This window comes from Saccopteryx bilineata, chromosome 11 (genome assembly GCF_036850765.1).
Source record: "Saccopteryx bilineata isolate mSacBil1 chromosome 11, mSacBil1_pri_phased_curated, whole genome shotgun sequence".
Taxonomy (NCBI): domain Eukaryota; kingdom Metazoa; phylum Chordata; class Mammalia; order Chiroptera; family Emballonuridae; genus Saccopteryx; species Saccopteryx bilineata.
Window position 1 is genome coordinate 78,231,111 of NC_089500.1, and position 27,648 is coordinate 78,258,758.

A 27,648-nucleotide genomic window follows, 5' to 3' on the forward strand; every position below is an offset into this window, starting at 1 on the left:
CCATGCTGATTATAACATCGTGTTTTTATAATTAGGGGAAAATTCTCAAAAGTAACATTTGAAGAAAGATTTAATGCAAGTCTCTTGTATCAAATACACTGCTCACAAAAATTAGGGGATATTTCAAAATGAATATGAAGCTATAAAATATCCCTAATTCTTGTGAGCAGTGTATCTTAAAACAGTTGTTCTTTTCCTCTTTCCAGGTAAGAAAAAAAGATACGATTTTAATCAGTAATAAGATGCAGAAGCACTCCGTGTGCATTTCTTTTTAAATAAGGTGAGAAGTGAGGTCAATTTGTCTCTTGCTAGAGACAATTTGGTATAAAACAAAAATCTAGACTGATTTAAGCATGATGTATGTGAGAGCTCTTGGTAAATCCCTAAGGATATGTTGGTTAATTTTTTTCTTTTTATATTAGTGAGAGGAGGGGAGACAGAGACAGATTCTTACATGTGCCCCACCTGACTGGGATCCACCCAGCAAGCCCTGCAAGCCAACTAGGGGGCAATGTTCTGCCCATCTGGGGCCATTACTCTGTTGCTCAGCAACCAAGCTCCTCTTAGCACCTGAGGTGGAGGCTGTGGAGCCATTTTCAGTGCCCAGGGTCAACACACTCCAGTTGAGCCATAGCTATAGGAGGGAGAGAGGGAGAGAGAGAGAGAGAGAAGTGAGAGGGGGAGGGGTGGAGAAGCAGATGGGTACTTCTCCTGTGTGCCCTGACTGGGAATTGAACCCAGGACAGCCACACGCTGGGCCGATGCTCTATCACTGAGCCAACTAGCCAGGGCCTGTTGGTCAGTTTTAATATCACCTGAGAATGACTTACATGACCTCCTAGGTTCTTATCTGTGACTCCAATTGTATATTTAATTAACAAAGCTCATTCTTTAAGTCTCAGACCACCGTGGACCCCACACCCTAAGAATCCAGAAATATTACTTGAACTACAACCAGTACCTTTAACAATGTCACATGCCCTCTTCACCCTTGGATACATCCACTGCCTCATCACATGGCGAATAATCTTCTCCACAGTGTTGTCCGTTCTGACCGTGAAGACTATACAATGATAATTAACCGGCATGCCGCTGTTGCGTGCCTTTTTAATGTCCAACACCGTTCTAGGCTGTGCGAGTCCAGATTAATTCTGTGTTTGGCTTTTCTTGGCTCTGTGTGTCTGTGAATGTTAGCTCCCTAATGCACTGCTGTCTGCCTTCCGTGTCTGCTGTGTCTGCCCCTGCCCACTCATAAATCACCAGTAACTCTGAGTGCTGCATTGAGTGAAGTGAGGGCCTGCATTTTAGCATTTGGTCTACTTGATGTCTCTGCCATATTTTATATCAGGAACTCCATCTCCGTCTCCTTTATCGGCGTTTTTCTTCTCCCTTACTTTTCCCCTGGTTGTTCTCTCGGTCTTGCTCGGGTCTTAACGATACGTTAGCACGGCAGCTGTGTACTAACGATCCCAAGGAGTCAGTCCCGTCCTCCCCATCTTCTCGTTCCTTCACGAGACTTCCGTCCCCCCTTGGTGCGCCTGTAACTCCTGCATTGACGCGCCTGAACTCCTCCTGCGGCCCGGGACCTGTCTGCCCGCCACCAGCTTCTGTCAGATTCTTCAGACTCCACGTTTGTCTGGAACTCACTCGGCATTTTCACCCGAAGCCGGCGTCTCGTGCGCCTCCTCGGTAGGGTGAGGACATTGCTGTCCCCCGACAATGACAGAGCACTGTTTTGTTCTAAGTTTCTATTCCCGGGCTTCGGTTCATCCCGCTCATGGAAGGTTTTAATGGTTTGCCTTAAAATTACATTTTATTCCGCTGGAAGGCTATTGTTGTTATTATTAATCATTGTTATTTTCACCGGCATCCTTCACTGTAGACCCTCTTCTCCCAGATTGGCGTCCCTGCTTGTACTGGGTCCCCTGCCCACCCACAGGTGCACTGAACCTGGCTCTGACGGTAGGAGCCCCCACGTGTTCTGACGCCTGCAGGGGGAGACCCAGAGTTCTCGCAAAGCTGCCGCTGGGCGGGAGCTGAGTGCTTAGCCACGTGTCCTCCTTGCTGCCTCTGCAGTCGTCCCTTCCTGTCTCTCCCCCCCCCCCAGGCCTGCGTCCTGGTCCGCACAGTCTTTTCCGTAAATTCCTTATTCGCTACAGCCTACGTGTGAATCCTTCAAGATTCCAAACAACAGCCACCTTCACTCTTGGATCTGCCCCCTCAATTCTCTCTCTCTCTCTCTCTCTCTCTCTCACACACACACACGCACACACACACGCGCGCTTTAGAAATAAAGAAGCAATCATTCTCATGTCACTAAGTTCCCAGTGACTTTGCACACACTTCAAGTGAAGCAAATTGTTTGTGGATGTTTGAATACCTGTTTCTTATACCAAAACAAAACTGTTCACCTGGCCGGGTGGTGGCATAGTGGATAGAGCGTCGGACTAGGATGCAGAGGACCCAGGTTTGAAACCCCGAGGTCGCCGGCTTGAGTGTGGACTCATCTGGCTTGAGCACAGGCTCACCAGCTTGAGCAAAGGCTCACTCGCTCTGCTGTAGCCCCCACCCCTGGTCAAGGCACATATGAGAAAGCAATCAATGAACAACTAAGGAGCTGCAATGAAGAATTGATGCTTCTCATCTCTGTCTCTTCCTCTGTCTCTGTCACAAAAAAAAAAAAAAAAAAAAAAAGGAAAAGAAACTGATCATAAAGCCTTCGCTGTTATCTGCAGGGTGATTACAACTGTCCAGTTAAGGACCTGGGTCCACATTCAATGGTGTTCGCTCGTCCCACCGGCCCCTTACTTCTCAGAGAGCGGACAAGGCAGAGGGAGTGTGTATGTCATGTCTCTGAGTACCGTTGTCGCGTACTCAGATCCAGGAGGACCAGCCAGGGGAAAGGAAGGCGTGAGGCCCCCCTGTGACGCAGGCTGCTGCCCGCGCCCCGCTGTCTGAAAGCCTCCTCCGCAGGTGCCGCCGGCCCCCCGACGGGATTCTCAGGACCCTGCAGAGCTCACCGCGGCGCACCTGTTTGTAAGAGGGGAAAGAATTGCAGAATTTTTCATCTAAATTTAGCCGTCCTTTGGGTCCCTCGCGTGTGCTGACTGTTGCAAAGGTGCAAACCCGCCTGTCCTTAGCGCCGACGGGACGTGGTGGACCAGGTGGTGGGGAGGTTTTCTCCCCCTCACATGCACGCTCACACGCACGCACGCAGGCACGCACGCATGCACGCAGGTACGCACGCACGCAGGTACGCAGGCACGCACGCACGCATGCACACACGCAGGCACGCACGCATGCACGCAGGTACGCACGCACGCTCCCAAGCACGCAGGCACGCACACTCCATCAACTCCCCCATCCACACCGCGGACATCTGGCTCTTGCGCAAAGTTCAGCTGGGATAAGGGCAAGACACGCAGATTCCTTGTCGACTTGGAAACCGGGCAGGTATTCACAGTAAAGAGGGAGATCACATTTTAATTTAATTTCAGTGCCTCGAGTTTTTTTTTTTTTTTTTTTTCTTATGGGCTCTACTACTATTCTGTGTACATAGCCTTCCTTGAAGAAATCAAAGCTGCCCCGAATCCATTTCAGATGAAGCTCTCTGGGATCTGGGTGATGCTATCACCCCCTCCTGCCAGTGTGTGTGGCGGGTGTCTCTTGTGTGATGGCAGCGTTTGCTCCTGGCGGCGCCTTCGACTGCTGACTGGTTTGCAGGGGAATGGAGACGGTGCCATCCCAAAGCCCTGCACGCGGTCTGTGGACCCTGACAACGTTTCCGTGCCCCGCAGGGGGTGTCATGTGATCGTAAGTTCTTTGAGGACAGAGTTGATGCCTTAGGAATCCCGACATCTCGTGGGAAGTTTCCGGTTAGGTATTAGGTGGTCGAAGAAGCGTGAGCATTGTTTTACTATGATAGGATACCGTCCTTACAGCTTCTCTCTAAGGCAGTGGTCCCCAACCGCCGCGCCGCGGACCGGTACCAGTCCACAGAGAAAGAATAAATAACTTACATTATTTTCGTTTTATTTATATTTAAGTCTGAACAATGTTTTATTTTTTTAAAATGACCAGATTCCCTCTGTTACATTTGTCTAAGACTCTCTCTTGACGCTTGTCTTGCTCACGTGATACATTTATCTGTCCCACCCTAAAGGCCGGTCTGTGAAAATATTTTCTGACATTAAACCGGTCCATGGCCCAGAAACGGTTGGGGACCACTGCTCTAAGGGAAGGTAGCCGGTGGTAAGATTTTAGACACAAGCGACCACAGATGCATGCGTCCTGGCTGCTTTGACCACGATTTATGGAACTAGACGTTGGATCCTGTGTGTCGAGTGACCACTTCTAGTCTATTTAACAGAGGGCAGCTGCCTGTCAGACAGCCTGGCGCCGTAACTCGGACACTAGGGTCACTCTGTCTGGGATGGTGCCTCATGGACTCTTAAATTGCAAGTGACAGAACAGACTCTGGCCGTCCGCATCAAAGAGGAGAGAGACCGGCAGGACACGAGACGACTCGCAGAGTCGGGAGGGCAGGAGCTCAGGCTGGGGGAGGGAGGGGACAGAGACTGGAGGGGTCCGGAGTGTGCCCGCGAGCCCGGTCCTGCTCGCAGAGGCTCTTGGGGCTGATGGGCACCTGCCACCGCCGGATGCTGCCGTCAGGAGACCTGAGCCGTGCCCGCCGGAAACAAACCCGAACCACGTTCCTGGGGGCGAGGCGGAGATGTTGCTGCAGCTCCGCGGGGCCTGCCTGTCGCGTGTGCCCGAGGGCAGAGGGGAGACTCCCTCCCGTGGGTGACGTCGTTAGCAGCCATCATTCCTGGGGTCCCCCCCACCCCCGGACTCACCCAGTACAGGGAAGAGGCGGGAAGGGCGTGAAATCTCTCTCTGTATACATTCTCTGTGTGTATCGTGTCTCCTCTGCGTGGGTGTGTTTCGACACACACAGACGCCACGGTGGACGGCAGGGACCTGACCCGGGGAAGCAGGCGGCCGGACAGCACACAGGAGGGACGACAGGAAGGGGCTGCTGAACAGGAAGAGCAGACCCCGTAGAATCAGTTCCTGCCTGTGAAGGTGACGGGCAGCCGATCTGAAAGGAGCCGCAAGGCGGTGAGGGCTGCTCTGTGTCACCAGCGTCCCGGGTGGGCCACCAGGGCTGCCACGTGTCCTACAGGATGCATGAGGGTGTCTCAGACCTGAGAGGACCGGCTCTTCCTTTAGCAAAAACATCCCACCTGCTTTCTTCCTTTTGTAGGTAATAAGCCCCGGGCAAGGGGGTCACTCACCATGCTCCTCCCCTTGACACCGGAAGGACTCTAGAGAAGGCCCCTTCACACACACATGCACACACTTGCATGCACATATTTGCATGCACACACATCTTGTGGCATGTACTCTTACAAAGCGCATGGGTACGAATGAATCATTGATAAGGACTCAGTTAGGTTCGGCTGGCTCAAGATGTGGGGTAAAATCTAGCGCCCGTGAATTTTATGAGAAGAATCTGTGACACAAAGATCCTGTCTGACACTTGGCTCATCCCACAATTTCACCCCAAGACTTGTCACTAAAGTCTCCCTGCTTTTTGTGCCATAAGATGCTTTTCGTTTCAAAGAGGGACGTTGGTCTGCGTGGCTGGCAGAATGACCCGAGGGCCAGCTGTTCCTCCCGGGTGCTGAGCCATGGAGGGGAGGGGCCCCTGCAGGGCGAGCCCCCCCCCCCCCCCCCGGGCTGGAGCCGCCCACTGCCGCCGAGGGGCGGGCAGTTTCCCCCTTCTCCCCTACATCATTCACATAAGCCTGCGCGGTGGTTCCCTCTGCTTGACCTGCACACGGTTCCCAGGACAGGGACCTAGACTCCCGCCCTCCAAAATGTCTCAGCGTCATTTGTGGTCCCAGGCAGTAGCCCCCTCCCTGGGCCTGTCAGTCATTCACATCAGCGTGGGGTCACAGGCACGGTGGCTCAGAGCCCTGGTCGGGTAGCCTGCTGGGTTTCCGTGTGGCTCTGCGGGTCCTCAGCTCTGAACCCCTCCTGTCACCAAGCGTCACATGTGTCAGTCAACAAAGCACGTGCCCAGCCTGGTTCTCCATACATGTAGGTGTTCCTGGTGACACCTCAAAACGTCACGAGTTGTAAAGCAGACAATGGACACTGCTCTTTTGTACAATATCGGCCTTTGAATCGACAGGTAGGTCACACCCCACGTGTCAGGAAAGATCAAGGCTTTGGGGAGCTCAGTATAAAAATGCTAAAAAGAACGAGCCGTTTTCAAAAACAATACAATGTAGAGGATTGTGAAGTCTCAGTGTCTGTTAACTCGTCAGCGCGTGGCGCTCGGAGGGCGTTCATGTCTGTGAAAATGGACCTAGGAGCCCGTGCCAGTCCTGATTCGGGAGGAAAAACGAAAGGATGATAAAAGCTGAGACAAGGGGAGCAGAGATGGGAACACCCAGCAGAGGCGAAGGGGAGTCACCATAACTCTAGAATGACCGACATGTGACAGACAGGTCAAGTGTGGACAGTGTGGACGCCGCAGGGAAACGGCGGGTCCGTCCAGGCAGGTGGCTCGTCTCGGAGGGCCCCGGTATGGACAGAAGTGGGCGAGGGCTGAGGCGCAGAAAGGCAGGACTCGGGCACACAGTGGGCGGGGAAAGCCACGCAGACGCGAGAACGCGGTGTCAGAACCCCCGCGGCCTGGGTGGAGTGTTCAGACGAGCTCCTCGTGCTGTTATTAACGGGCTGTCAACTGGTTTCATCCACAGGACACCTGGGACTGGGCTAGGAAACAGTGTCCGCCCTGATTCCCTGGCCGTGCACCCTCGAGGGGCAGACCTGGCTCGCGGACACAAAGGCGCCATCACGTAGAAGGCGGGGCCGACCTGTGGGCAGGCGCAGTCAGAGGCCGTGGGCTCGCAGCACTGTGGCAGGGGGGCCCAGCCCTTTCCCTGGGGGGGGGGGGCTCTGCGTGGGAGTGTCTGCCACCTGGATCCCAGGAGGACATTTCAGATCCCACTTGAGTCACCCAAGCGTATCTGCTCACGAGCTCCGGGAATTCAATTCTTCAGCGATTCAATATGGCAACGTCTGGCCTGCAGACTCTGCCTCCCATCGGCCAGACTAGCACAAAACTGTGGGTGGGCAGCAGGTGTCCATTGGCTTGCTTTGTGGGCAGGCCCATCTCCAACTTCATCACCGCAGCCAGGCCAGGCGCTAGGTTTCCAGCTGGAATTAGCCAGTGCGATCAGTGTAATCCCCAGAAATCGGACTCCGAATCCACAGGCACGTTGTGGCCAGGGAGACTGAGGTGCGGCCAGTTTCTGGCGCTGACCTTGTCCCTGGCGCGACCGCTGGGCAGTAGAGAAGTGAGCCTGTGGAGAAGTAGGCAGAGAACACAGCGGTCATCAGAGGGCTAAAGGTCACAACACAGAGCACCTGGCCGGCAGGAACAAGCTAAGCAGTGATGGAAATTCTTGTCTATTGGTTAAAAATGTCCCCTTCTGGGCCTGACTGAGTGTGTGGGAATGGGGACCACTGGCAGGGAGAACGTCAGGGAACACGGTACGCTAGGGAAAAGCTGCCCAAAGGGAAGAAGAGCTGGAGTCACAGGAAGTGGGGGACCAGGAGTGAGGCAGGAACACAGGCGCCCTGTGGCTGGTGAATCAGGAGCAGGTAGCCCACCGGGTGCCAGGGACCGAGGACTGTGACTGAGGCAGGGTTCGGGGTTCACATTCTGGAGATCCCTCAGTAGCCTGAAGACTCAGACGTCTCCACGAGCAGCCTGGGGCCACAGGGGGTTGTCATGGGCGGTCAGGCCACAGGAGGGGACAGTTGCCCTCCTGGTCCGTTAGTTGGCTGGTAGGTCAGAGGACTGTTGTCACGCTCCACTGGCTTGTGGGGCAAGCACGGTTGGGCGCTCCAGCTTGTCCTGGCTCCGCGGAAGGGAGGAGGCAGGGGCTCTCCAGCATCTTAGGAATTTCCATTCCTTCACTCAACACAGTACTTACTACTTCTAGTGTCTCAGGCTCTGTGTTAGGGGATCAGGATGGACAGACAGGATGCATCCCTTCAAAGACCGATAATCTAGTACAAAGAGGTAAACACAATAATGGATGATTATTAACGGTGAAAAAGGAAGAAATAAAGAAACACTATTGGCACATGACCGGGTGGTGGAGCAGTGAATAGAGCGTTGGCCTGGGATGCTCAGGATCCAGGTTTCAAAACCCAAGGTCACCGGCTTGAGCGTGTGCTCCTCCTGCTTGAGTGCAGGGTCGCTGGCTTGAGTGTGGGATCACAGACATGACCCCATGGTTGCTGACTTGAGCAAGGGGTCACTGAATCAGCTGCAGCCCCCTGGTCAAGGCCCATAGGAGAAAGCAATCAATGAACAACTAAAGTGCCACAGTTATGAGTTGATGCTTCTCATCTCTCTCCCTTCCTGTCTCTCTGTCTCTGTCTGGCCCCCCCCCTCACTCTCGCTCTCTCTCACAAAAATAAAAAGGAAAAAGGAAAGGAAACATTATGAAAGTACTTAAAAGGGAAGTGGAGGGGAAACACATATATAATGTTTTACACACAGATACACATATACCGCATGTGTGTACACCTACACACTTTATTGTCACATGTTTGTTATATGCATCCCCCCACCCCAGATTATGAAGTATTTTTTATTTTGTTTTGTTTTTGACGTATGTCACACGTCTCTGAACCCCCAGTGTCTGACTTAGTGCACGGTGCCTGAAACGGTTGAGTGTTGAGTTCAGCCACACCCCATCATTTTATACTCGGGGTTTTCTTCTGAGGACATGGAAATGAGGGGTCAGGGTGAATTTATGCAGGACGAGCTCTATCAGGTCAGCAGTGCGTGTCCCTGGCGGGCGCCTACTCCGAGCCAAACCCGGTACCACGTGCTCTGATGCGGTCTGCAGTGGAGGGCGTTCCCAGGGTCTCTCTGGTACCCGGCATTCTGCGCGTGCGCGGGTGAGATCGATGCGCTGCGTGGTGTTTCCTAGTGGACGCTGCCAGCCTCGTCCCGCTGGTCTTGGTCTCCGGCACAGACCAACTGGCAGCACCCTGTGGTCAATCAGTGTGTGTTGCTAGGGAAAAACCCGCATTGTCCAGCATGCCACTGGCTTTCATTTTTTCTTTTTGTATTGAAATACCCTTAGAATTATTATTTTTTAAATGAAAATCATGGTGGTATAATTTACACGCTTAATGTTAGAGTTTGAGGTGTGTCAGGAAACGTCTACACCCGTGTAAACACCACCACAGTCAAGACACTGAATATTCCCATTACCTCCAGAAGTGTCCGTATGCCTCTTCCCACTGATCCCCTCCCCCCCACCCCCAACTGCAATCCCAGCAGCCATCGCACTGCTGTGAGCACAGTCTTCCTTTGTGGGGTTTCACATACGTGTACGCTTAAGCAGCCACTCCTTTGGGGACTTCCTGAACTCTGCATAACTGCTGCTTTGGCTAATTCCAAGTTGCTTCATGATTCAGTGGTCTGTTTCCTTGTATGGAGAAATAGTATCCCATTGTGTGGCTATGTTACTGTTTGTTTCTTCCTTCACATATAAATGAGTGTTTGGGGGGGGGGGGGGCTGTTTTTGACCAAGTTGCCCTGAGCATTCATTCATGGGCAGACCTCTGTGTGGATATATATTTTCCTGTCTCCAAGAGAGGTCACGGAGAGTGGTGGAATTGCCGGGTTGCTTGGCAATTGTGTGTTAACCTTGATAGGACACCTGGAGATGGTTTTCCAAGGCAGTTGCCCCATTGTTAGAATTCTTAAGTCAGAAAAACCAAGGCAGGAGGGGCACGTGCTACTTCCTGTGTTAACGTGAAGCATCCCCCCACCACCACCACCCATTGCGTTTACTAATAACTCTTCCTGGAGGACTTTGCCGCCTGGATCAGTGAAACTCTTTCTGCCCTACTTTATTGACATAGAAGGGTAAATGACTCACTTTTGCCAATTACTCTGAAGCTATGTCTAGACTCCCAGGTAAGAATGAAGTCGAAAGCTTCTGTAGTTCTAGTTCAGGCGATGGCTGCATTTCACTTCAGGGAGCAATTTTGCTGAAGAAGATGATGGCTTGGGACATAATAGTGGGGAAGAAAATTAAGAAGTTGAAATGGGTGCCCAGACGGGTCTCCTGCACCCGGCTCTCTCTGTCAGAGAAGGGAACGTAATAAAACGCTCGCTGCCTCCTGCCCTTCTGTGCGCGGCAAGGCTCAGGAGTTCCTTAGTGGAAAAAACATTTCATAACCGGTAAAAATTTTTCAGTGGATTCATGAAAATGTCACCCTCTAAGAAAGCCATTTTGAGAAAGAATTGTCCAGAGTGAAAATTGCCAGCTAAATTGAAGAGGAATGTTTCTTACAGTCAAAAATTTCGCTTGTAATTCAGCCTATCAAGAAATTCTCGGTCCTGTTCTCTGGCGCCCTGTCCTTTGTACAGGGCATGAAACCAGTGGGGTGGGAAAGCCACTCCATGCTGGGCAATGGGAGGAAATGCCTGTCCTCCAGGGACGAGGTCATCTCAAGGGCCCTGAGGGCAGCAGGGGCCATTGGTTACGGAACCCTCATAATGTGTGACTGGAGACACACTAGTTCCTAGTATTGAAAAATATACTGTTTTATGGTGCAGGCTAATGAAGCTTTAAAAACCACCCGTTTTGGAAACAATGGAAACTACCGAAACCAGCGGTCTCCTCAACAGGACATGTTCTAGTCTTTTGTGCTCGGTGCTCGTAAGGATGTCGTCCAGGGCGTCTTAACTGCAGATGGACACAGGGCTGCTCCTTATAAAACATTGTCGAAGAAGCCAAAGTTGTGTCTAGCTGGTTTGCCTCCTCTTCCTAGTGAGTCTGGCCCAGCACCTGCGTATGATGTGGCACCCCCCACACCGCCATCAGCTGCCCGACAGTCACACTAAGTAAGGGCTTCCTGCTTGGGAAAACCTATTCTGTTACCCTCAAAGCGTTCTTGGGGGAATCGCATGAATAATGAAAGGGTTCGTAGGTGTTAGAGAAGAACACATGTATGCACATAACGCGCGCACACACACACACACACAAAGCAGTTGCTGTGGGAAGACTGAAGTCTTGGTAAGAATGGGTGTTATCAATACCTGTGGGAAGAGACAGTAAAAACTTGGTGATCCAGGTTGACTTTTTGTGGGTTAGACACTTTAAAAGACTTGTTAAGCTATTTTTTTTGCATGATTATACACCATTTTTTTCCTTGCAAAATTATCCCAGAGTTGTAAACAAGTCTTTTAGGATTTCATGCTTTTAGACATTCTCTATTGGAAAATATAACCTGGTTATCCTTAAAGCTGTGTTCTGAGGACTCTATGAAAAAGTCCATTGAAAATGGTGCCAAGTTAACGTTCATTCTTCTTTCGTTGACCCACCAAATATTTTTTGAGTGCCTACAGTGTCTCATGCCTACACATGGAAAAGCAGTCTAGCATGACTTTGTTTTGTTTACTTTCTCTTTGTGTGGATACTGTTAAAGTATTAATTGGTCTGAGTGCTAATAGTGCCTTTGTGTATTTCCTATCCGGAAGATTTGGGGGAGAATTAGAAATGGTCTAAAATCTCTTTGTTGCAATACGATTCAAAAAACTGGTTTGTTAGGAAAGGCAACATCATCCGATGACTTCACTAGACAGTGAGAAGGTCAAGATGCAGAGACACTGTTAGTTTCTGTTAGCTCTTGAATGTTAATATGAAAAGTGTGGGGAAACCAAGAAAGAGTGAATAGATACAGTGCACCCTTTAATTCTCCAAAGTATACAGATTCATTTTATCATGTTATTGGCCTCACCCCACCTCTGCCTGTATCAGAATCTTCCCTGGTATGCATGTCCAACAGCACTTTATAGTTTATGGAATAGTCATTAGTTTTCACAATAATGTTAGTCAGAAGTTGTTTTCAAAATTTTCCAGGTCATTAAATTATGATTCAGCTGGGTTGGAGGATTTGTGAGCAGCTGGTTTAGCAGAATATGAAGATGAGAAAACTGTATCTGGACACCATGAATACCCATCAAATTACAGAGGGTCAAATGGAATCTCCAAACAGAGACAGAAGACGCAAGGAAACAGCAAGAACAAGGGGCCAGGCTTTGAAACAAACAAAAAAAGGGCTGAAGAACTTGGCACAAATTTCAAATTGTTCAACGCTGTGTGAAAGACGTTCATTTAAAATATTCTCGTGATAATCAACAGGGGGAAAGAAAATGTGTGACAGATGTCCCAAGGCGCTTGGAAAGACATGGTTGTCCGCAGTACATAGTATCGAAAGCCACTTAGAGGTACCTGCTCCGTTGTGAGTGTCTCCTCCGTTGGATCCAAATAAGATTTTGAATTTGTTTCCGTCATTCCCGTTGGGCTGTTCTGCGACACAAGTGATCTTTCCCATTCTTGTCAACTTTGAGCTGGAGCAGAGTGTTCACAGAGGACACGCACTTCGTCCTGTCTAGAGTGACTGTCATTTCCAGGTGAAGTCCCCTGGAAAATTCATAACTTAAGAAAGTCACAAAGATGCAACTCCCTTCACAACGCCAGTGCGGTGGTTATACATATTTCATGAGCGTCGCGGGGGCAGGGCTGAGCTCCATTTTCATGAGCTGGAGTTTGCACAGCGGAGTCTCCAGCTTTTTCTGTGCAGGATGTGGCTCGGGCCAGGGGAGAGGGCTGCGTACCGGGCTCCTTTAATATTGTTGTTTAATGAAGAAATTACTATTCTGAAAAGAGAACATGCAAAGGCAAGGATTTTCTTTGGGGCAGTGTGTGGGTTAAAATTATTAGTTTTGCTGACTGGAGATGGTGACAGTCACCAGAAATCACGTCATTGCGGCATCCTGGCCGGGAAACGCGTCACATTCAGAGAAACGCGAGATGACGGATCAGGACTCGTTAAGCCGCGTGAAAAGGTTCTTTCCAAAGGTTACAACGTGAGCAATCTCATCGTGAAAGAACTGGAAAAGTTAAAATGCAAAGAGCAACTTTCTTACATATACACATATTAATTACGAGCGACATACCTGCCTCCTGTTTTCACGGTTTAAATATATGGCTGCATTTTTCCCCCCTCTGGGTTTTTCTTGGATTCAAAAAAAAAAAAAAAAGGAAAGAAAAACATTTTAACTTGCTAAGATAGTGTTATTACCAAGTTCAATAATGAATTGCTCTTGCATATTTTAAGGTAATTTATCAAAGCGCATTATCAGTACCTGTCAGAATAAATTTTGCACTAAAAGTAATGAGAAAAAAGGACTATTGTGTGCGTTGAAATCAGAGAGCAGTACTACAGCTAAGATATTTTCCACGCGTAGGTAGGATAGGCGACTGCCCTCTAAATGCTGTGTGTCCCAGGAGGACACGGAAGCCTGAAAGAATTGCGGGAAAGCGTCTGTTCCTTGCTTTTACAAATGAGCATTTGATATTTTATTTTATTTTTGCCGTTTTGATCAATTCTTTCAAGTCGATGCATGTTGGAAAGGGTCGCACAGATCTCGGTCGCATGTACAGAGCGAGCTGCCGTGCCCGATCACGCCTCCTGTGGGACCCACATCAGCGCGTGCTGTGGCATCGTAATTAGACTGACCAGGAAGTCTCAGATTTTCTCCTGACCACGCGTCAGCAAGGCGAGGCCTCCTAATCGTGAAAAGAACAGCATTGCATATCCTTCACCTGGGAATCACCGGTTTAAAAAAAAAAAAAAAATATATATATATATATATACACACACACACACACATACATATATATGTATATATATGTATGTGTGTGTATATATACACATATATATATGTGTGTGTGTGTGTGTGTGTGTGTATATATATATATATATATATATATATATTGCTATTATCATACTTAAACCAAGGAGGTCACTAGAAACTCTGGAATGTTTCCCAAACTCGCCACCAGGCGTTTTATGTTTTGCTTTGCTTCCTGCTAAGTGAGCAACAACACATCGTGTCCGTCCGGTTCTTGGTGATGTTATTCTCCAAAGGCTCCGTTGAGGAGAGTGATCTTGGTGGGAGGAACTCGCAGGTCCCTTCCGGTGTGATCACCTCAGCTCCCGAGGGGGTCCAGGTGAGACGCTGAGACGTGCATCACGGAGGTCATTGCTGAATCTGAGCTGTCTCGCACGCCCCCCCCCCACACACACACACGTGACACAGCTTTACTGTGCTTTGGATAAGACACATTCTGATCGCAGTTCTGTAATCATGTTCTCCGTTTAACCTTTCCGAACAGGATCCAGAGCTGGTACGGAACATCTGTCGCTGGGTGAGGCAAGCTATCCGGATTCCCTTCTTCGCCAAGTTGACCCCCAATGTCACCGACATCGTCAGCATCGCCAGAGCTGCAAAGGAAGGTAAGGACTCGAGGGCCACCCAGTTCTGTGGGCGTGGCTCACGGAGCCGTGCAGGGTCTGTCTGTACCCACAGACGCACTCACTGGTCCTCCTGTCATGTTGAAGGGAAGGAGTACATTGAGCACTTAGGCTCAACGGCGTGGCCCAGAGTCACACCCAGACTCAGGCTCACAGACAGACTCCAAACGCTTCCGGGGTGACAGAACTGCAGGAGTCACGTTTTTCTAATAAACATGTGTTTTCCCACACAAAGAAGTGGGAAGCAAAACCACCTTTACAGCGAATCACTCTGAAACAAATGCCCTAGTAATGTAACAATCCAGCAATAGCATTGGAAGCTTTCATAAAGTAAAAAAGAAACAAGGGTCCCAGCCTTCCACAATGTGAACTTGCTTGGCTTCCTGTTATATCTTCTCAGACCCAGGACAGGGCCTTGAACAGACAGATGTTCGCTGACTGTCTATTGAACCCATAGATCATTCAGTCAGTGCATGATTTTACAAATCATCTACGCCACGTGCCTCTGGATTTGCAAAACTATTGTAAATTACCTGGAAAATAGCACGGATCACAGAGCACCTGGCATCCGTAAAGCCGTATAATAATTGGGAAAACAGACAGGTGCCATTAAAAATGCCCGTGTCTCGAGCATGTTAAGCCTAATTGTCAGCGAGGACGCCTGACAGGAGGCCCCTGCATTTTCCCGGGTGTCCGGCGGGTCTGAGTGGGTCTTCCCAGCGTCCCCTTTAAAAACTGCAGGTCAGTGTTGACATGCTTCCCCGTAGGAGGCGCGGATGGCGTCACGGCCACCAACACCGTCTCGGGGCTGATGGGACTCAGAGCGGACGGCACGCCCTGGCCGGCGGTGGGCGCCGGGAAGCGGACCACCTATGGGGGAATGTCCGGTAGGTGCCTCTCTTCGCTGGTGGCTTTCTGGGCGGTAGCACAGAAACGAGGGGGTGTGTCACAAGCAAGACTGCCAAATGGTTGCACTGCGGGTCTGTTGAAAGTGCCCCGTCCTCAGGCCGGAGGGACCCCTGTGAGGCTGGAGGCTCAGGTCTCTGACGGCGCAGGTGGGGGCATGCTGAGAGTGGACCTCACCGGGGTCCTGTTCTGCCGCGGGCAGCTCGGTCCCCAAGCTTTCTCACGGTCACGGTTGTCCTGTCCCTCCACCGTGAAGGCGGGAGTGAGGGCCTCCTCCGAGGAGGACAGGAGCCCCCGGACTTCCCCCCTTCCTCCCGGCCCCCATCGGCATCCCCGTGTCCTGGGATGGTGCCGTCTCCCTTCCCCGAAGCCCCGTGCTTTCCCGGGGATCCTCAGTAAACCCGGGAAACACCACGTTTGTCGCTGCTGCCGACCAGACACAGACAGACCTCCCGCCACCTTGGCGCACTTTTTCTCGTGGGCCAACGCTGGCATTTAACACAGATGTGGAAGTTTCCATCCCGAAGAGCCGGTCAGTGTCTGGGCCCTGCGCGCTCGGTTGCTGTGACAACGGGGACTTGGTTTTGCAAAGGCAGTGAGTGCTGTGGAGCTCTGGGCCGTGCTGGTAGGAGGGCTCATCTCCTTGGTGATAGAGGCAGGGGCCTTGTACAACCCTGAGCAGTGCCCGCTGCCCCGGGGGGCGTTGCTTCAGCAGACCCCGCCCACACGCTTTCGGCAGAGGCTGGGTGGGCATGGGTCAGGGCTCTCCGTGCGGAGTCATCATGTTGCAGACCATGGAGAGCATCTATGAACCATGTCTTAACAAAGAAAAAAAAAAAAAGAAAGATTATATTCTACTTGTGGTTGAATGCCCCTCCCCTCCCACAATGTCAGAAGGAGGGAGGTGGACAAGAATCAGGAGCTACCACCAGCCTGACCAGGCGGTGGATAGAGCATTGGACTGGGACACGGAGGACCCAGGTTCGAGACCCCAAGGTCGCCAGCTTGAGCGCGGGCTCATCTGGTTTGAGCAAAAGCTCACCAGCTTGAGCCCAAGGTCACTGGCTTTAGCAAGGGGTCACTCGTTCTGCTGTAGCCTCCCAGTCAAGGCACATATGAGAAAGCAATCAATGACCAACTAAGGAGCAGCAACGAAGAATTGATGCTTCTCATCTTTCTCCCTTCCTATCTGTCTCTCTGTCTTTGTCACACATACACACACACACACACACACACACACAAATCAAGAACTACCAGACAGGGCCTCCAATGTCTTTGTGATGCAGGGACCCCGTGGGCCACGCCAGCTTGTCTGGAAGAAGGAGTCGGGAGACCCCAGGGCAGCGGGAGGGGCCGGCAGCTGGGTTTTCTGTCAGCCTGGGCCATTTTTCCCGCCCGCCGTGTAGCCAGCTGGGGGATAGAGGAGGTCACGGAGGGCGCCAAGCATTCAACATTGATCAAGGAGCTATTGCAGTAGTATTTTATGGGAGTCACACCATTCACGGTTTCTCATTTAAGCTGCAATTTCTGAATATTCTCTCGTCCTATAACTCAGTCTAAATAAAATGACAAAATGACGGTGCAAGGAGAAGTCTGGTGTCGCAGTCCTTAAGCGCACGGGCGCGGGAAGTGATGGCGGTACCTGGAAGCAAGCCGAGCCCCAGCTCCGGGCCATAAAGCGGGTTCACATTTCCATAAAGCGCCGTTTCTAAGATTTATGAATTCATGTATCAACCTCCACTTGGGCTGCGAGCTCCGCTCAGCCTGGGTGGGACTTTCCTGCACATACCAGAAGGCCCCTGACGTGTGTAAGAGCTTGTACGTCATGTTTGATACATTCTGCGCTGGGTTCCCTCGACATGACGCAGTTCGTTTGGAAAATAGCCTCACTGCATACGGACAAAATTAATCGATTTTCTCCTTTCAAGCAACGTTTGCTTTCACTTACAAGGTAATAGAATCCGAAAAAGAACGGTTTTAAGAAGGCAATGATAATATATCTGAGGCTGGAGGCGAGCCCTCTGTAGCCAAGGGTCTTCAGAACTCAGCTTCACAGGGGGGTTCTGTACAACAACAATGGCGTGAGATTTCAGGGGCGACACAAACGTCGGCGTAGTGAAATGCCATGGCTGGTTTTATCGGAGGTGGGTGTCGAGACTCCAAGTGCCGACTCAATAACAGGGAATCACACAAAACGTGCCAGATACTTTTAGAAGATTTTTAAAAAAATAACGACCACAGCTCAGTGCTAGTACTTTCCGGCAGGCTTTCCTCTGAGCACGGGGACGTCTGCTCTCACAAGTGCTGCTTGAATCAAGAGGTTTTCTCGCACGTGGAAGCTACCTGGAGCCCCCAGATAGCCGCACGGAAGACCACGCGTGCCTGCCTTTGTTGGGGGGGGCCATGTTTTTACTTTACAATATTCTCTCACCATTTCTTCTGTCTTTTTTATTTTTGTTTTTTCTCAGAATAGGGTTTCTGCTGTTTGAAATGTAGGTTTGAGTTTGTTTAAATGGAGAGGCAGTGAGGTACTTGGGGACACACATACTATAGGAAATTGGTCACATCTCAGTAATGGCCTTTTAAAAAATAAATATGCAGCCCTGACAGCTTAGCTCAATGGTAGAGTGTCGGCCAGGTATGTGGAAGTTCCAGATTCGATTCCCAGTCAGGACTCACAGGAGAAGCGACTATCTGCTTATCCAACTCCCAACACCCCCTTCTCTCTCTCTCTCTCTCTCTCTCTCTCTCTCTTCCTGTCCCACTACGATGGCTCAGTTGGTTAGGGCAAATTGGCCCTGGGCACTGAGGATGGGTCTGTGAAGCCACAGCCTCAGGTGCTAAAAATAGTTCAGTTGCCAAGTAATGGCCCCAGATGGGCAGAGCATCACGCCTGGTAGGGCGCTTGCTGGGTGGATCCCAGTAGGGGCACATGCAGGAATTTATCTCTGCCTCCCCTCTTTGCACTTAAAAAAATGCATTAGCTAATAAAGGTAACATTGGGAAGAGAGGACCTCAGGTCAGAAATGTCATTTGAGTTCTTTCAAATATGAAGAGTCTCAAATCTAGAGGAAAGCAATGCTTTACAAACTCTGGTTCCCACCTCTTAAATGTATAACAAACTATAAAGCAACACTTTTATTTAAAAAAAAATGAATCAGACTATACACCATGTCAGACTGCTATGCACACAGTTGGAATTCACATTGTTTGGTCAAATACCTTCTTCAGTTACACATGGAGGACATGCCTGTCTATAATTTCGGTCCTGGGTCAGGATGTAAGATGCATCGAAGCTACTCTTTTAGAGGGAGGTCTCCTTGACATGTAAAAGAAGCCGTTCGCCTAGAGAAGTCATCAAACAAGGAGATTGATACCTGTTGCGCTTAGAAATTTATACCACGGGGGAGAGTTAGTGACCCATCCCGAGGTCTCACGCTCGGCTTTGTTATTTTAGAAACGGTGTTTTTCCATCTCATCTATAGGTGGTTACAAGTGGGGACGGCACCAGACATAGGAATTAGATTCATAATAGAACAGTATATAAACCTGAATTTCCATTGGGAGAGAAATACCTGGAAATAGCAAAGCTCACGGTGTGAGTCCTTTAAAGGCTGAATTAAAAAACTAAAGGTGAGGCCCTGGCCGGTTGGCTCAGCGGTAGAGCGTCGGCCTAGCGTGCGGAGGACCCGGGTTCGATTCCCGGCCAGGGCACACAGGAGAAGCGCCCATTTGCTTCTCCACCCCTCCGCCGCGCTTTCCTCTCTGTCTCTCTCTTCCCCTCCCGCAGCCAAGGCTCCATTGGAGCAAAGATGGCCCGGGCGCTGGGGATGGCTCTGTGGCCTCTGCCTCAGGCGCTAGAGTGGCTCTGGTCGCAACATGGCGACGCCCAGGATGGGCAGAGTATCGCCCCCTGGTGGGCAGAGCGTCGCCCCTGGTGGGCGTGCCGGGTGGATCCCGGTCGGGCGCATGCGGGAGTCTGACTGTCTCTCCCTGTTTCCACCTTCAGAAAAATGAAAAACAAAACAAAACAAAAAAACAAACAAACAAAAAACTAAAGGTGACTTCATCAGGAGAATAGCATCACGATCAAGCTTGTTCGGGGTACAGAAGGAACATTTTTATGAAATTCAGAGGGCTGATGAAGCTCTCTACCATGCCACGGCTTCCATGGAACTCATTGGCTCTAAAGAAATAATAGTCAACATAAAAATTCTAATGAAAACGTAGACGGTAATATCTCGGACACTTCTCGTAGCAATATCTTTTCTGATATGTCTGCCCGGGCAAGGGAAACAAAAGAAAAATTAAACAAATGGGACCACATCAAACTAAAGAGTTTTTGCACAGCAAAGGAGACCATCAACAAAATGAAAAGACATCACACTAAATGGCAGACCAGCCTGACCTGTGGTGGCACAGTGGATAAAACGTCGACCTGGAAATGCTGAGGTCGCCGGTTCGAAACTGGGCTTGCCTGGTCAAGGCACATATGGGAGTTGATGCTTCCAGCTCCTTCCCGCTTTCTCTCTCTCTGTCTCTCCCCCTCCTCTCTAAAATGAATAAATAAAAAATTTTAAAAAATAAAATAAAATAAGTGGCAGACCATATTCTCCAATGATACAACTGATAAGGGATTAATATTTAGATCCATGAAGAACTCCTACAACTAAACACCAAATAAAAAAAAAACAGTGCAATTAAAATATAGGCAAAGGATCAGAATAGATACTTCTTACAGATGGCCAGTAGACCTTTGAAAAGATCCTCAATGTCACTCATCATCAGAGGAATGCAAATTAACACCACAATGAGCTAGCACCTCCCACCTGTCAGAATGGCTGTCATCAATAAATCAACAACCAACCCCTGTTGACGAGGATGTGGAGAAAAGGGGACCCTTGTGCAGCCGCTGGAAAACAGTATGGAGTTCCCTCAAAAAAAATTAAAAACGGAACTGCCTTTTGACCCAGAGATTCCACTTCTGGGTATTTATCCAAAGAGATCCAGACACTACTCTCATCAGGAGCGTTATCTATGAACTCCATCCTCAAGAGGATTACTTACTCATTATTTTTCCTGGCTTTTTTTCTTTTTCTCATTTTAGTTTCAAATCATTTAGTTTCAAATTGTGCCATCTTGCCTGACCAGGGCGTGGTGCAGTGGATAGAGCGTCGGACTGGGATGTGGAGGACCCAGGTTCCAGACCCTGAGGTCACCAGCTTGAGCGCAGGCTCATCTGGTTTGAGCAAAGCTCACCAGCTTGGACCTGGTCTCTGGCTTGAGCAAGGGGTTACTCGGTCTGCTGAGACCATCACTTATTTAAGTGGTGTGACATGGTCACATGACATCCTCCCTGTGGGGAAGGTCCTCTTTGAGATGGTTAAGAATGAGTCTTGCCTGCTGTCACCAAAGCCAGGACTCCCTTGCGCCTGACTTCAGGAGGATGACCGTGATCCTGGTCAGCTGCCCTAGAGAAACCGTAATGAAGCGTCCTTCAACGAGGCACCAACATTTGGAGGAGTGTTTGTTGTCATTCCTTCCCGTTTGAAATGTTTCTTTTTATCAGTGGGGGATAGGCGAATTCCTTGGGCTTGTTGCGTTATTCCGATGTCCTGGACATAATTACTTAGTTATACACGCACATACACAAACTTACTCTCACATTAGGAGAAGTTCTGAAATTTCTCTGCCTGGTAGAAATTTCTCTGACGTTTGACACTTTAGGCTCAGAATCATTTACTTCTTGTACGCTTGAAAACTTAACTCATGCTTGTTTGAAATGATTAATTTCTGTATCAACTTACCTCAGTTACAACAACAGGAGACACATTATTCAGCAAGTATGCTTATCAACTTTATTACTGATTTCTGAATAAGTCATCCAAGGTGACCTTCAAGAATTTGATCTCTGCTTCAGGAACCCACATTTACTGATCACATATAGGGTAGTACAGAAGGTTTAAGGAATTACTGTGCTTTTCTCAACACACGGCAAGGGCATATTCCAAAGTTGCCATTAGAGTTTACAAACGAATAAGGAATGGTTTGAAATCTGGCTATGTGGGCTGTGACACACTGAGCTCCAACTAAACTCAGGTCAGCCTCCGAAAGGTGACTCAGCAGTAAGGTGCACACGGGACGTGCCCGCCTGTCAGAGAAGGTCCAGGTTAGACACGATGCCAGGACTTGGCACCTCTGAGCCAGGGCGGAGCTGGAAGGGAGTGCAGAGTTCAGGACACGTGGGTGAACCAGTCGAGTAGCTTTAAAAGAGATCTTCAGCCTGGACTCCACACTGCACACCGTTTGATTGTTTTTAAAGCCATGACTTGGGCATGAACTGTGGGCCACCCCGCTGATACTCAGAAGGGTGCCCTCAGCAGCAGCTGGGCATTACGTAAATACAAACCCAGTGTGGCCCTTCCCAACTGGAAGCTGGAACTTATCTTGGTGTATTTATCAGTGACTGTCTGTGTGAAATGGGGAAGGTAACAGAACATATACTGGACTGGACTCTTGGGCATGTCAGTGACAGTTTGCTTTGAGTATTTTCAGACAGATAAGCAACTGAAGGTGTTAGCAGCCTTGCTTTAATTACAATTATGTCACAAAACATGGTATTGTTTTGTTTTGTTTTTAAAAAATAGAAAGTGGTTCTTAATGGGCTGGATTTTTTGTGTGTGCCAATCACATGATTATTGATGCATGAAATTTTTTTTAGAAAAATATGCCTACAATCTGTCACAAAATTTCAGCTATCCATTGTAACAGTCTTCATCCATAAAAGCTTACATTTTGATACTGAAATGTCTAAAAAATAACCTGACAGAGGTAATGTTTAAATGAATTTTTTTTAAAAAGATAAATCATGCCCACAAAAAATAATTAAAAGGAGAACCTTCGATGTTATACTCACCTCTTGTGTGTGAGTGTGTGTGTGTGTGTGTGTGTGTACACCAAAATAATGCAAAAAATTCTAGCCTATGAATCACCTGTGTAAAAACATCCTGAGGCTGTCAGAAGTTGAACGGATCAAATGATTAGAGACCTCGTTATGTACTGTATTTATAGAACAGTCAAAAGTAGGCGTATCCCATGAAAGACGCTGAGTCACAGTTTCCATTATAAGTCATCGGATTGAGAGAGGCCAGCTGGCCCCTGAACTCTTCTCTCTGACGTGACACTCATTTGCATACCTCCCTGGTTAGAGGGACCAGAGAAGTCCCTTGTGCTTCTGTCACCTCCCTGCAGCGGAGAGGAGTCTCTCACCCTGTGGCCCTGGCTGGTCGGTGCGGGAGATCGGAGCCCTAATCATAGGTCTCTTGACGGCGAGCGTGCGGACACCCTGACCCTACACAGGTCCCCGCTGTCCCTGCTGGCTTCCCCGGCCGCAGAGCACGCGGAAGGAACAGGCCAGGCACCGCGTGTGAGGGGTCAGCGTGACATTTCAGTGCAGCGGCCGTTTCTGAGATGCCTGCCTTTTCATCCAGGAGGCGTCTGATCCACGCGTAGGTAGATTCCGCCCCGCTCGCTCGTGGAAGGACCGCGGCGAGGGGCAGAGGCGGCAGGCGGGGAGCACGTTCCACGGCCTCTCCTTGGGTATTTTTCAAATAGCTGGGGTCCTGCAGGGGAAGGGTGACGTCGAGTAGCACGGAGGAGCCGGCAGGTGCCTGGGTCTGCGGAGAGGAGCGCGCCTTTTCTCTTGTTCCAGATGAAGGTCAGCGGACGCCTGCAGGACGAGGCGCTGCCGCGCAGACCGGGAGAACGCACCTTTGCCGCAGAGGTCGCGGATTACTAAATTGCTTTCCTCTGTGCCTGTATTTTTTTTTTCCTTCTCTTTTTAACAAAGTCTGATTTCAAGCTTTAAATTAATCAAAAAGTATTCTGTTGTGCCAGTGGAAACGAGAGGGCATCGTTGTGTCACGGTTTGAGCAGGAATTTAAATATTCATGGGTCCCGTGCGCGCCTGCCGCAGCGAGACGTCCGCGCCGGTCCGTGGGCGACTGTTTAATTTGGAAGCGCGCGTCTTTGAAAGCTTCAGACAGTCCCCGTGTCACGGTCTTACGCCGAACGACGGCGCGGGGCTTCGGATTAATTAAGGAAGACTTGCGGAGAACTGAGTTCTCGGTGTGTCAACATTTCAGCTTTATGTTATACATTTTTCCAAAGGCCAGGTGCTGAAGTCTCAGGGGCTGCGCTGGGCCGCGAGCTGTGACCTTTACCGTGGGCTAACCGCTCATGACAGGAAGCGGCCTGCACATCGAGAGTGGCCGCGTCACGCTGTCCATCACTGGGCCCCTCCCCCCAGGGAAAGGGGAGAAGGCCAGGCGGTGGAAAGGGGAATTAGGGAAGGAGGGTGTGACTGGAAATAAGATTCCTCCCTGTCTCTCTCCTCCCTTTACGGGCCTGCGTCCCTAAGAGTCAGACCGAGGTCCCCAACGTGCCTTAGGCCCTGAGGCCAGCGCGGCCAGTCCCAGCATCTGGGGGACACGCAGGGTGCCCTTGGTCCTTGAGGGTGGGAGAGATTGACACCTGCTAGAAGCAAATGGTTGATGACGCAACCAGAAACTAGAGTCACCCTTCATTTTGGGACTTGAGATGTAGTCGGCACGTGGTGGTTTTATGTATAAGGATCTGTGTAGGTGGGCAAGGGCCATAGTCTTCACTTGTTAATGGAAGACATGGGCTTTGTTTTGTTTTTTTGTTTGTTTTGTGTTTTTTTTTTCATTTTTTCGAAGCTGGAAATGGGGAGGCAGTCAGACAGACTCCCGCATGCACCCAACTGGGATCCACCTGGCATGCCCACCAAGGGGGCGATGCTCTGCCCATCTGGGGCGTCACTCTGTTGCATCCAGAGCCATTCTGGCACCTGAGGCAGAGGCCACAGAGCCATCCCCAGTGCCCAGACAATCTTTGCTCCAATGGAGCCTCGGCTGCGGGAGGGGAAGAGAGAGACAGAGAGGAAGAAGAGGGGGAGGGGTGGAGAAGCAGATGGGCGCCTCTCCTGTGTGCCCTGGCTGGGAATCGAACCTGGGACTCCTGCACGCCAGGCCGACGCTCTACCGCTGAGCCAACCGGCCAGGGCTAGAAGCCATGTTTTACATGCGTAAGTCCTGCTGGTGAGGTGATGTCCCCGGGGCTCAGCTCAGACGGGCACCAGAAGCTGGAGAACTTGTGAGGCTCTGCACTGCTGGATGCCACCCCCACCCCCGCCCTGCACACCCAGGGTGTCTGACCCGTAAGTCCGGCAGTGCCTGGGAATCGGCACGACACCGCAGAAGCAGAGAGGTTGGTGTCCCTGAGCATCGTCCTGTGAGTAGCATTGTATTTCCAGAATATGTGAGTAGTATTGTATTTCCAGAATATGTGAGTAGTATTTTATTTCCAGAATAATGCCAAAGACTTTGATCAGTGGTGACACAGAGACCCAGGATATCCTGTGAGTAAATCAGAAACAAGCTGTGATGACCAGAGTGGGAATGTCTTCCGAGGAGAAAGTGTTAGGGCACGGTGTTCCAGGTCCGCGGATGGGGAGAATATGTCGCTTCCTTTTAGGTGACGTGTTGGATGCAAACCTTGGTTGATCCTGTGTACCCCCAAAGACAAGTGATGGATAACAGGGACCCTTTGGGAAGGGAACACCCCCCCACTCTTCATCCTTAGTTAATCCTCTCCTGTCATCTCTGTCCAGAGGTGGGCATCAAGGGGGTGACGCTGTGACACAGTGAAGGGAGGAGGCAACCAGTGTTCTGGGGACAAGGGGACAAGCTCTCTCAATGCACGGCACCTCCACCGTCGGAGTGGTGTCACTAGACGCCGCGTCTTCCAAAGTCACGTCTACAGCCTGTTCCCAGCACGGTCGCCCGCGGAAGCTGCCTGCAGCCTTCCTGGAGCGGAGGAGGGTCCTGCTGTGTCACCCTGCCAATTTACAGCCATGTGAACCCTGAGAACGAACCACACCAAAAATTCCAAGAGGTCCCTCGGTGGGGGGCACAGTGAACCCTGAGGGACCCAGGTATGTGGCCACGCTCCCAGGTGCAGACAGCCAAGGTGGCCCAGGAGTGGTCACCTGGGAGGAGTTGGGGTTGGAATACAGGAGGCCAGGAATCGGGTCAGGCCAGGTGAACTTGACCTGCTCTGCTTTAGGACAGCCCGATGCTTTGATTCAAAGTGTGTAAGGACTTTGCACACGTAATGTCCAATTTCTGTGCTCACAAATGCCCCACATCAAAACATACATAAGCTGTGTGCCCCTCACCCATTTTTAGTCGGCCTTGAACATCCTAGACGTAACGTTTCTGAGCAAAAGACTTACCCTCCCGTTTTGAATAATGATTCTTAAATTAAAGTCACAGCACTCCTTTAAATAAACCTGATCGACTCTAAAGAGCACCGTGATTTATACTCATCCTCACTCCTTTAAAAATATATAAAGAAGTTCAAAATTATTGTTGAAAGTTTTCCATCATTTTTTTCCTCTTGAGCTAGTATTTCCAATCTACCTCCTCCCTGAATTTTGACTTGTCTTTATGTATTTTTTAAGCGTGAACATCTTTCCTGGATTACTCTGTGGAATGTGTCTTTCACACAGTATGTCTATAGATGGACATTTTTATTTTTAAATTTCTGGCTTAAGCTTTTAGGTGATCATTCTCTTGTATTATTATATTAATAATTTATACTTCATAATAATATAAATTAAAAATAGTAATAATCATCCCACTTAAAAGTCAATTTTATTGGAAATACATGTCTTAAAGAAGAATGCGGCTTTTGTAAAGCAAATTTGGGGCCTTGGCCGGTTGGCTCAGTGGTAGAGCATCAGCCTGGCTTGTGGAAGTCCCAGGTTCGATTCCCGGCCAGGGCACACAGGAGAAGCACCCATATGCTTCTCCACCCCTCCCCCTCTCCTTCCTCTCTGTCTCTCTCTTCCCCTCCCACAGCCAAGCTCTATTGGAGCAAAGTTGGCCCGGGCGCTGCGGATGGCTCTCCACCTCAGGTGCTAGAATGGCTATAGTTGCAACAGAGCAACGCCCCAGATGGGCAGAGCATCGCCCCCTGCTGGGCATGCCAGGTGGATCCAGGTAGGGTACATGCAGGAGTCCGTCTCTCTGCCTCCCCGCTTCTTACTTCAGAAAAATACAAAACTAAAGAAAGAAAAGCAATTTGGTCATGTATATGTTGAGGTGTATTCTTTCTAAAAATGTCATCATTCTCCTTTTATATTTTAGCTATAAACACTGAGTACCCTTGTTCATCAACATAATTAAAGGAGACTGGAAGTTTTATTATCGTCAGTTCACTCAGATCTTTGAGCACCTTCCACATTAGAAGCTACACATTACTTAGTGATCCTCACCAAAAATAATCAGGCAATTTGATGAACTCCTCTTACAATTTTATTGAAGCAGAACTGAGAAGTCGCCTGATTTGCAAAAATATTTGTTATCTGAGCATAAGTCACTTCCTTATAACCAATATTCTTTATTTATTAAATTTATTGGGGTGACACTGGTTAAAAAGATCGTATAGATTTCAGGGGACACTTCTGTGACACACGATCTGTGTGTGACACTGTGTGCCCACCATCCGCAGTCAGATCATCCTCTGTCACCATATATGTGGCCCCTTCCCTACCCACCACTCCTTCTCTCTGGACACCACCACACTGTCATCAGTGTGTATGAGTTTCAGTTTTATATCCCACATAGGGGTGAAATCATGTGGTTCTTAGCTTTCTCTGAGTGACTCCGCTTAGCATAATGCTCTCGAGGTCCATCCGTGTTGTCGCAAATGGCAATGTTTCATCTTTTCTTACGGCTGAGTAGTATTATTCCATAGTGTGTATGTGTCACCTCTTCTTTATCCAGCCCTCTGTTGAGGGACACTTGGCCTGTCTCCCGTGTCTTGGCCACCGTGAATAGTGCTGTAATGAACATAGAGGTGCATATATCTTTGCAAATAAATGTTTTCTAGTTTTTCAGCTAGACACCCAGAAGAGGGATTGCTGGGTGCTATGGTAACTCAATTCTTAATTTTTTGAGGAGCTGCCATACTGTTTTGATTTTTTTTTTGTGGCTGAACCAGCTCACATTCCCACCAGCAGTTGGATGAGGGTTTCTTTTTCTCCACAACCTCTCTGATACTTGTTATTACCTGTCTTGTCCACAGTACTCATTCTTACGGGTGTGACGTGGCTTCTCACTGTGGTGTTGATTGGCATTTCCCTAATAGCTAATGACATGAGCCTGCTTTCATAGATCCGGTGGCCATTTCTATGTCTCCTTGGGAGACGTGTCCGTTGAG

General features: G+C 49.6%; 1 protein-coding gene across 1 annotated transcript in view; it reads left to right on the forward strand.

Moving 5' to 3' along the window:
- DPYD (dihydropyrimidine dehydrogenase) overlaps positions 1 to 27,648 on the forward strand; it is a 660,046-nt gene that overhangs the window by 454,748 nt on the left and 177,650 nt on the right. The window contains exons 17-18 of the mRNA XM_066246448.1: positions 14,298 to 14,418; positions 15,204 to 15,323. Coding sequence (XP_066102545.1) covers positions 14,298 to 14,418; positions 15,204 to 15,323 — 241 coding nt within the window. The remainder of the gene's footprint in view (positions 1 to 14,297; positions 14,419 to 15,203; positions 15,324 to 27,648) is intronic.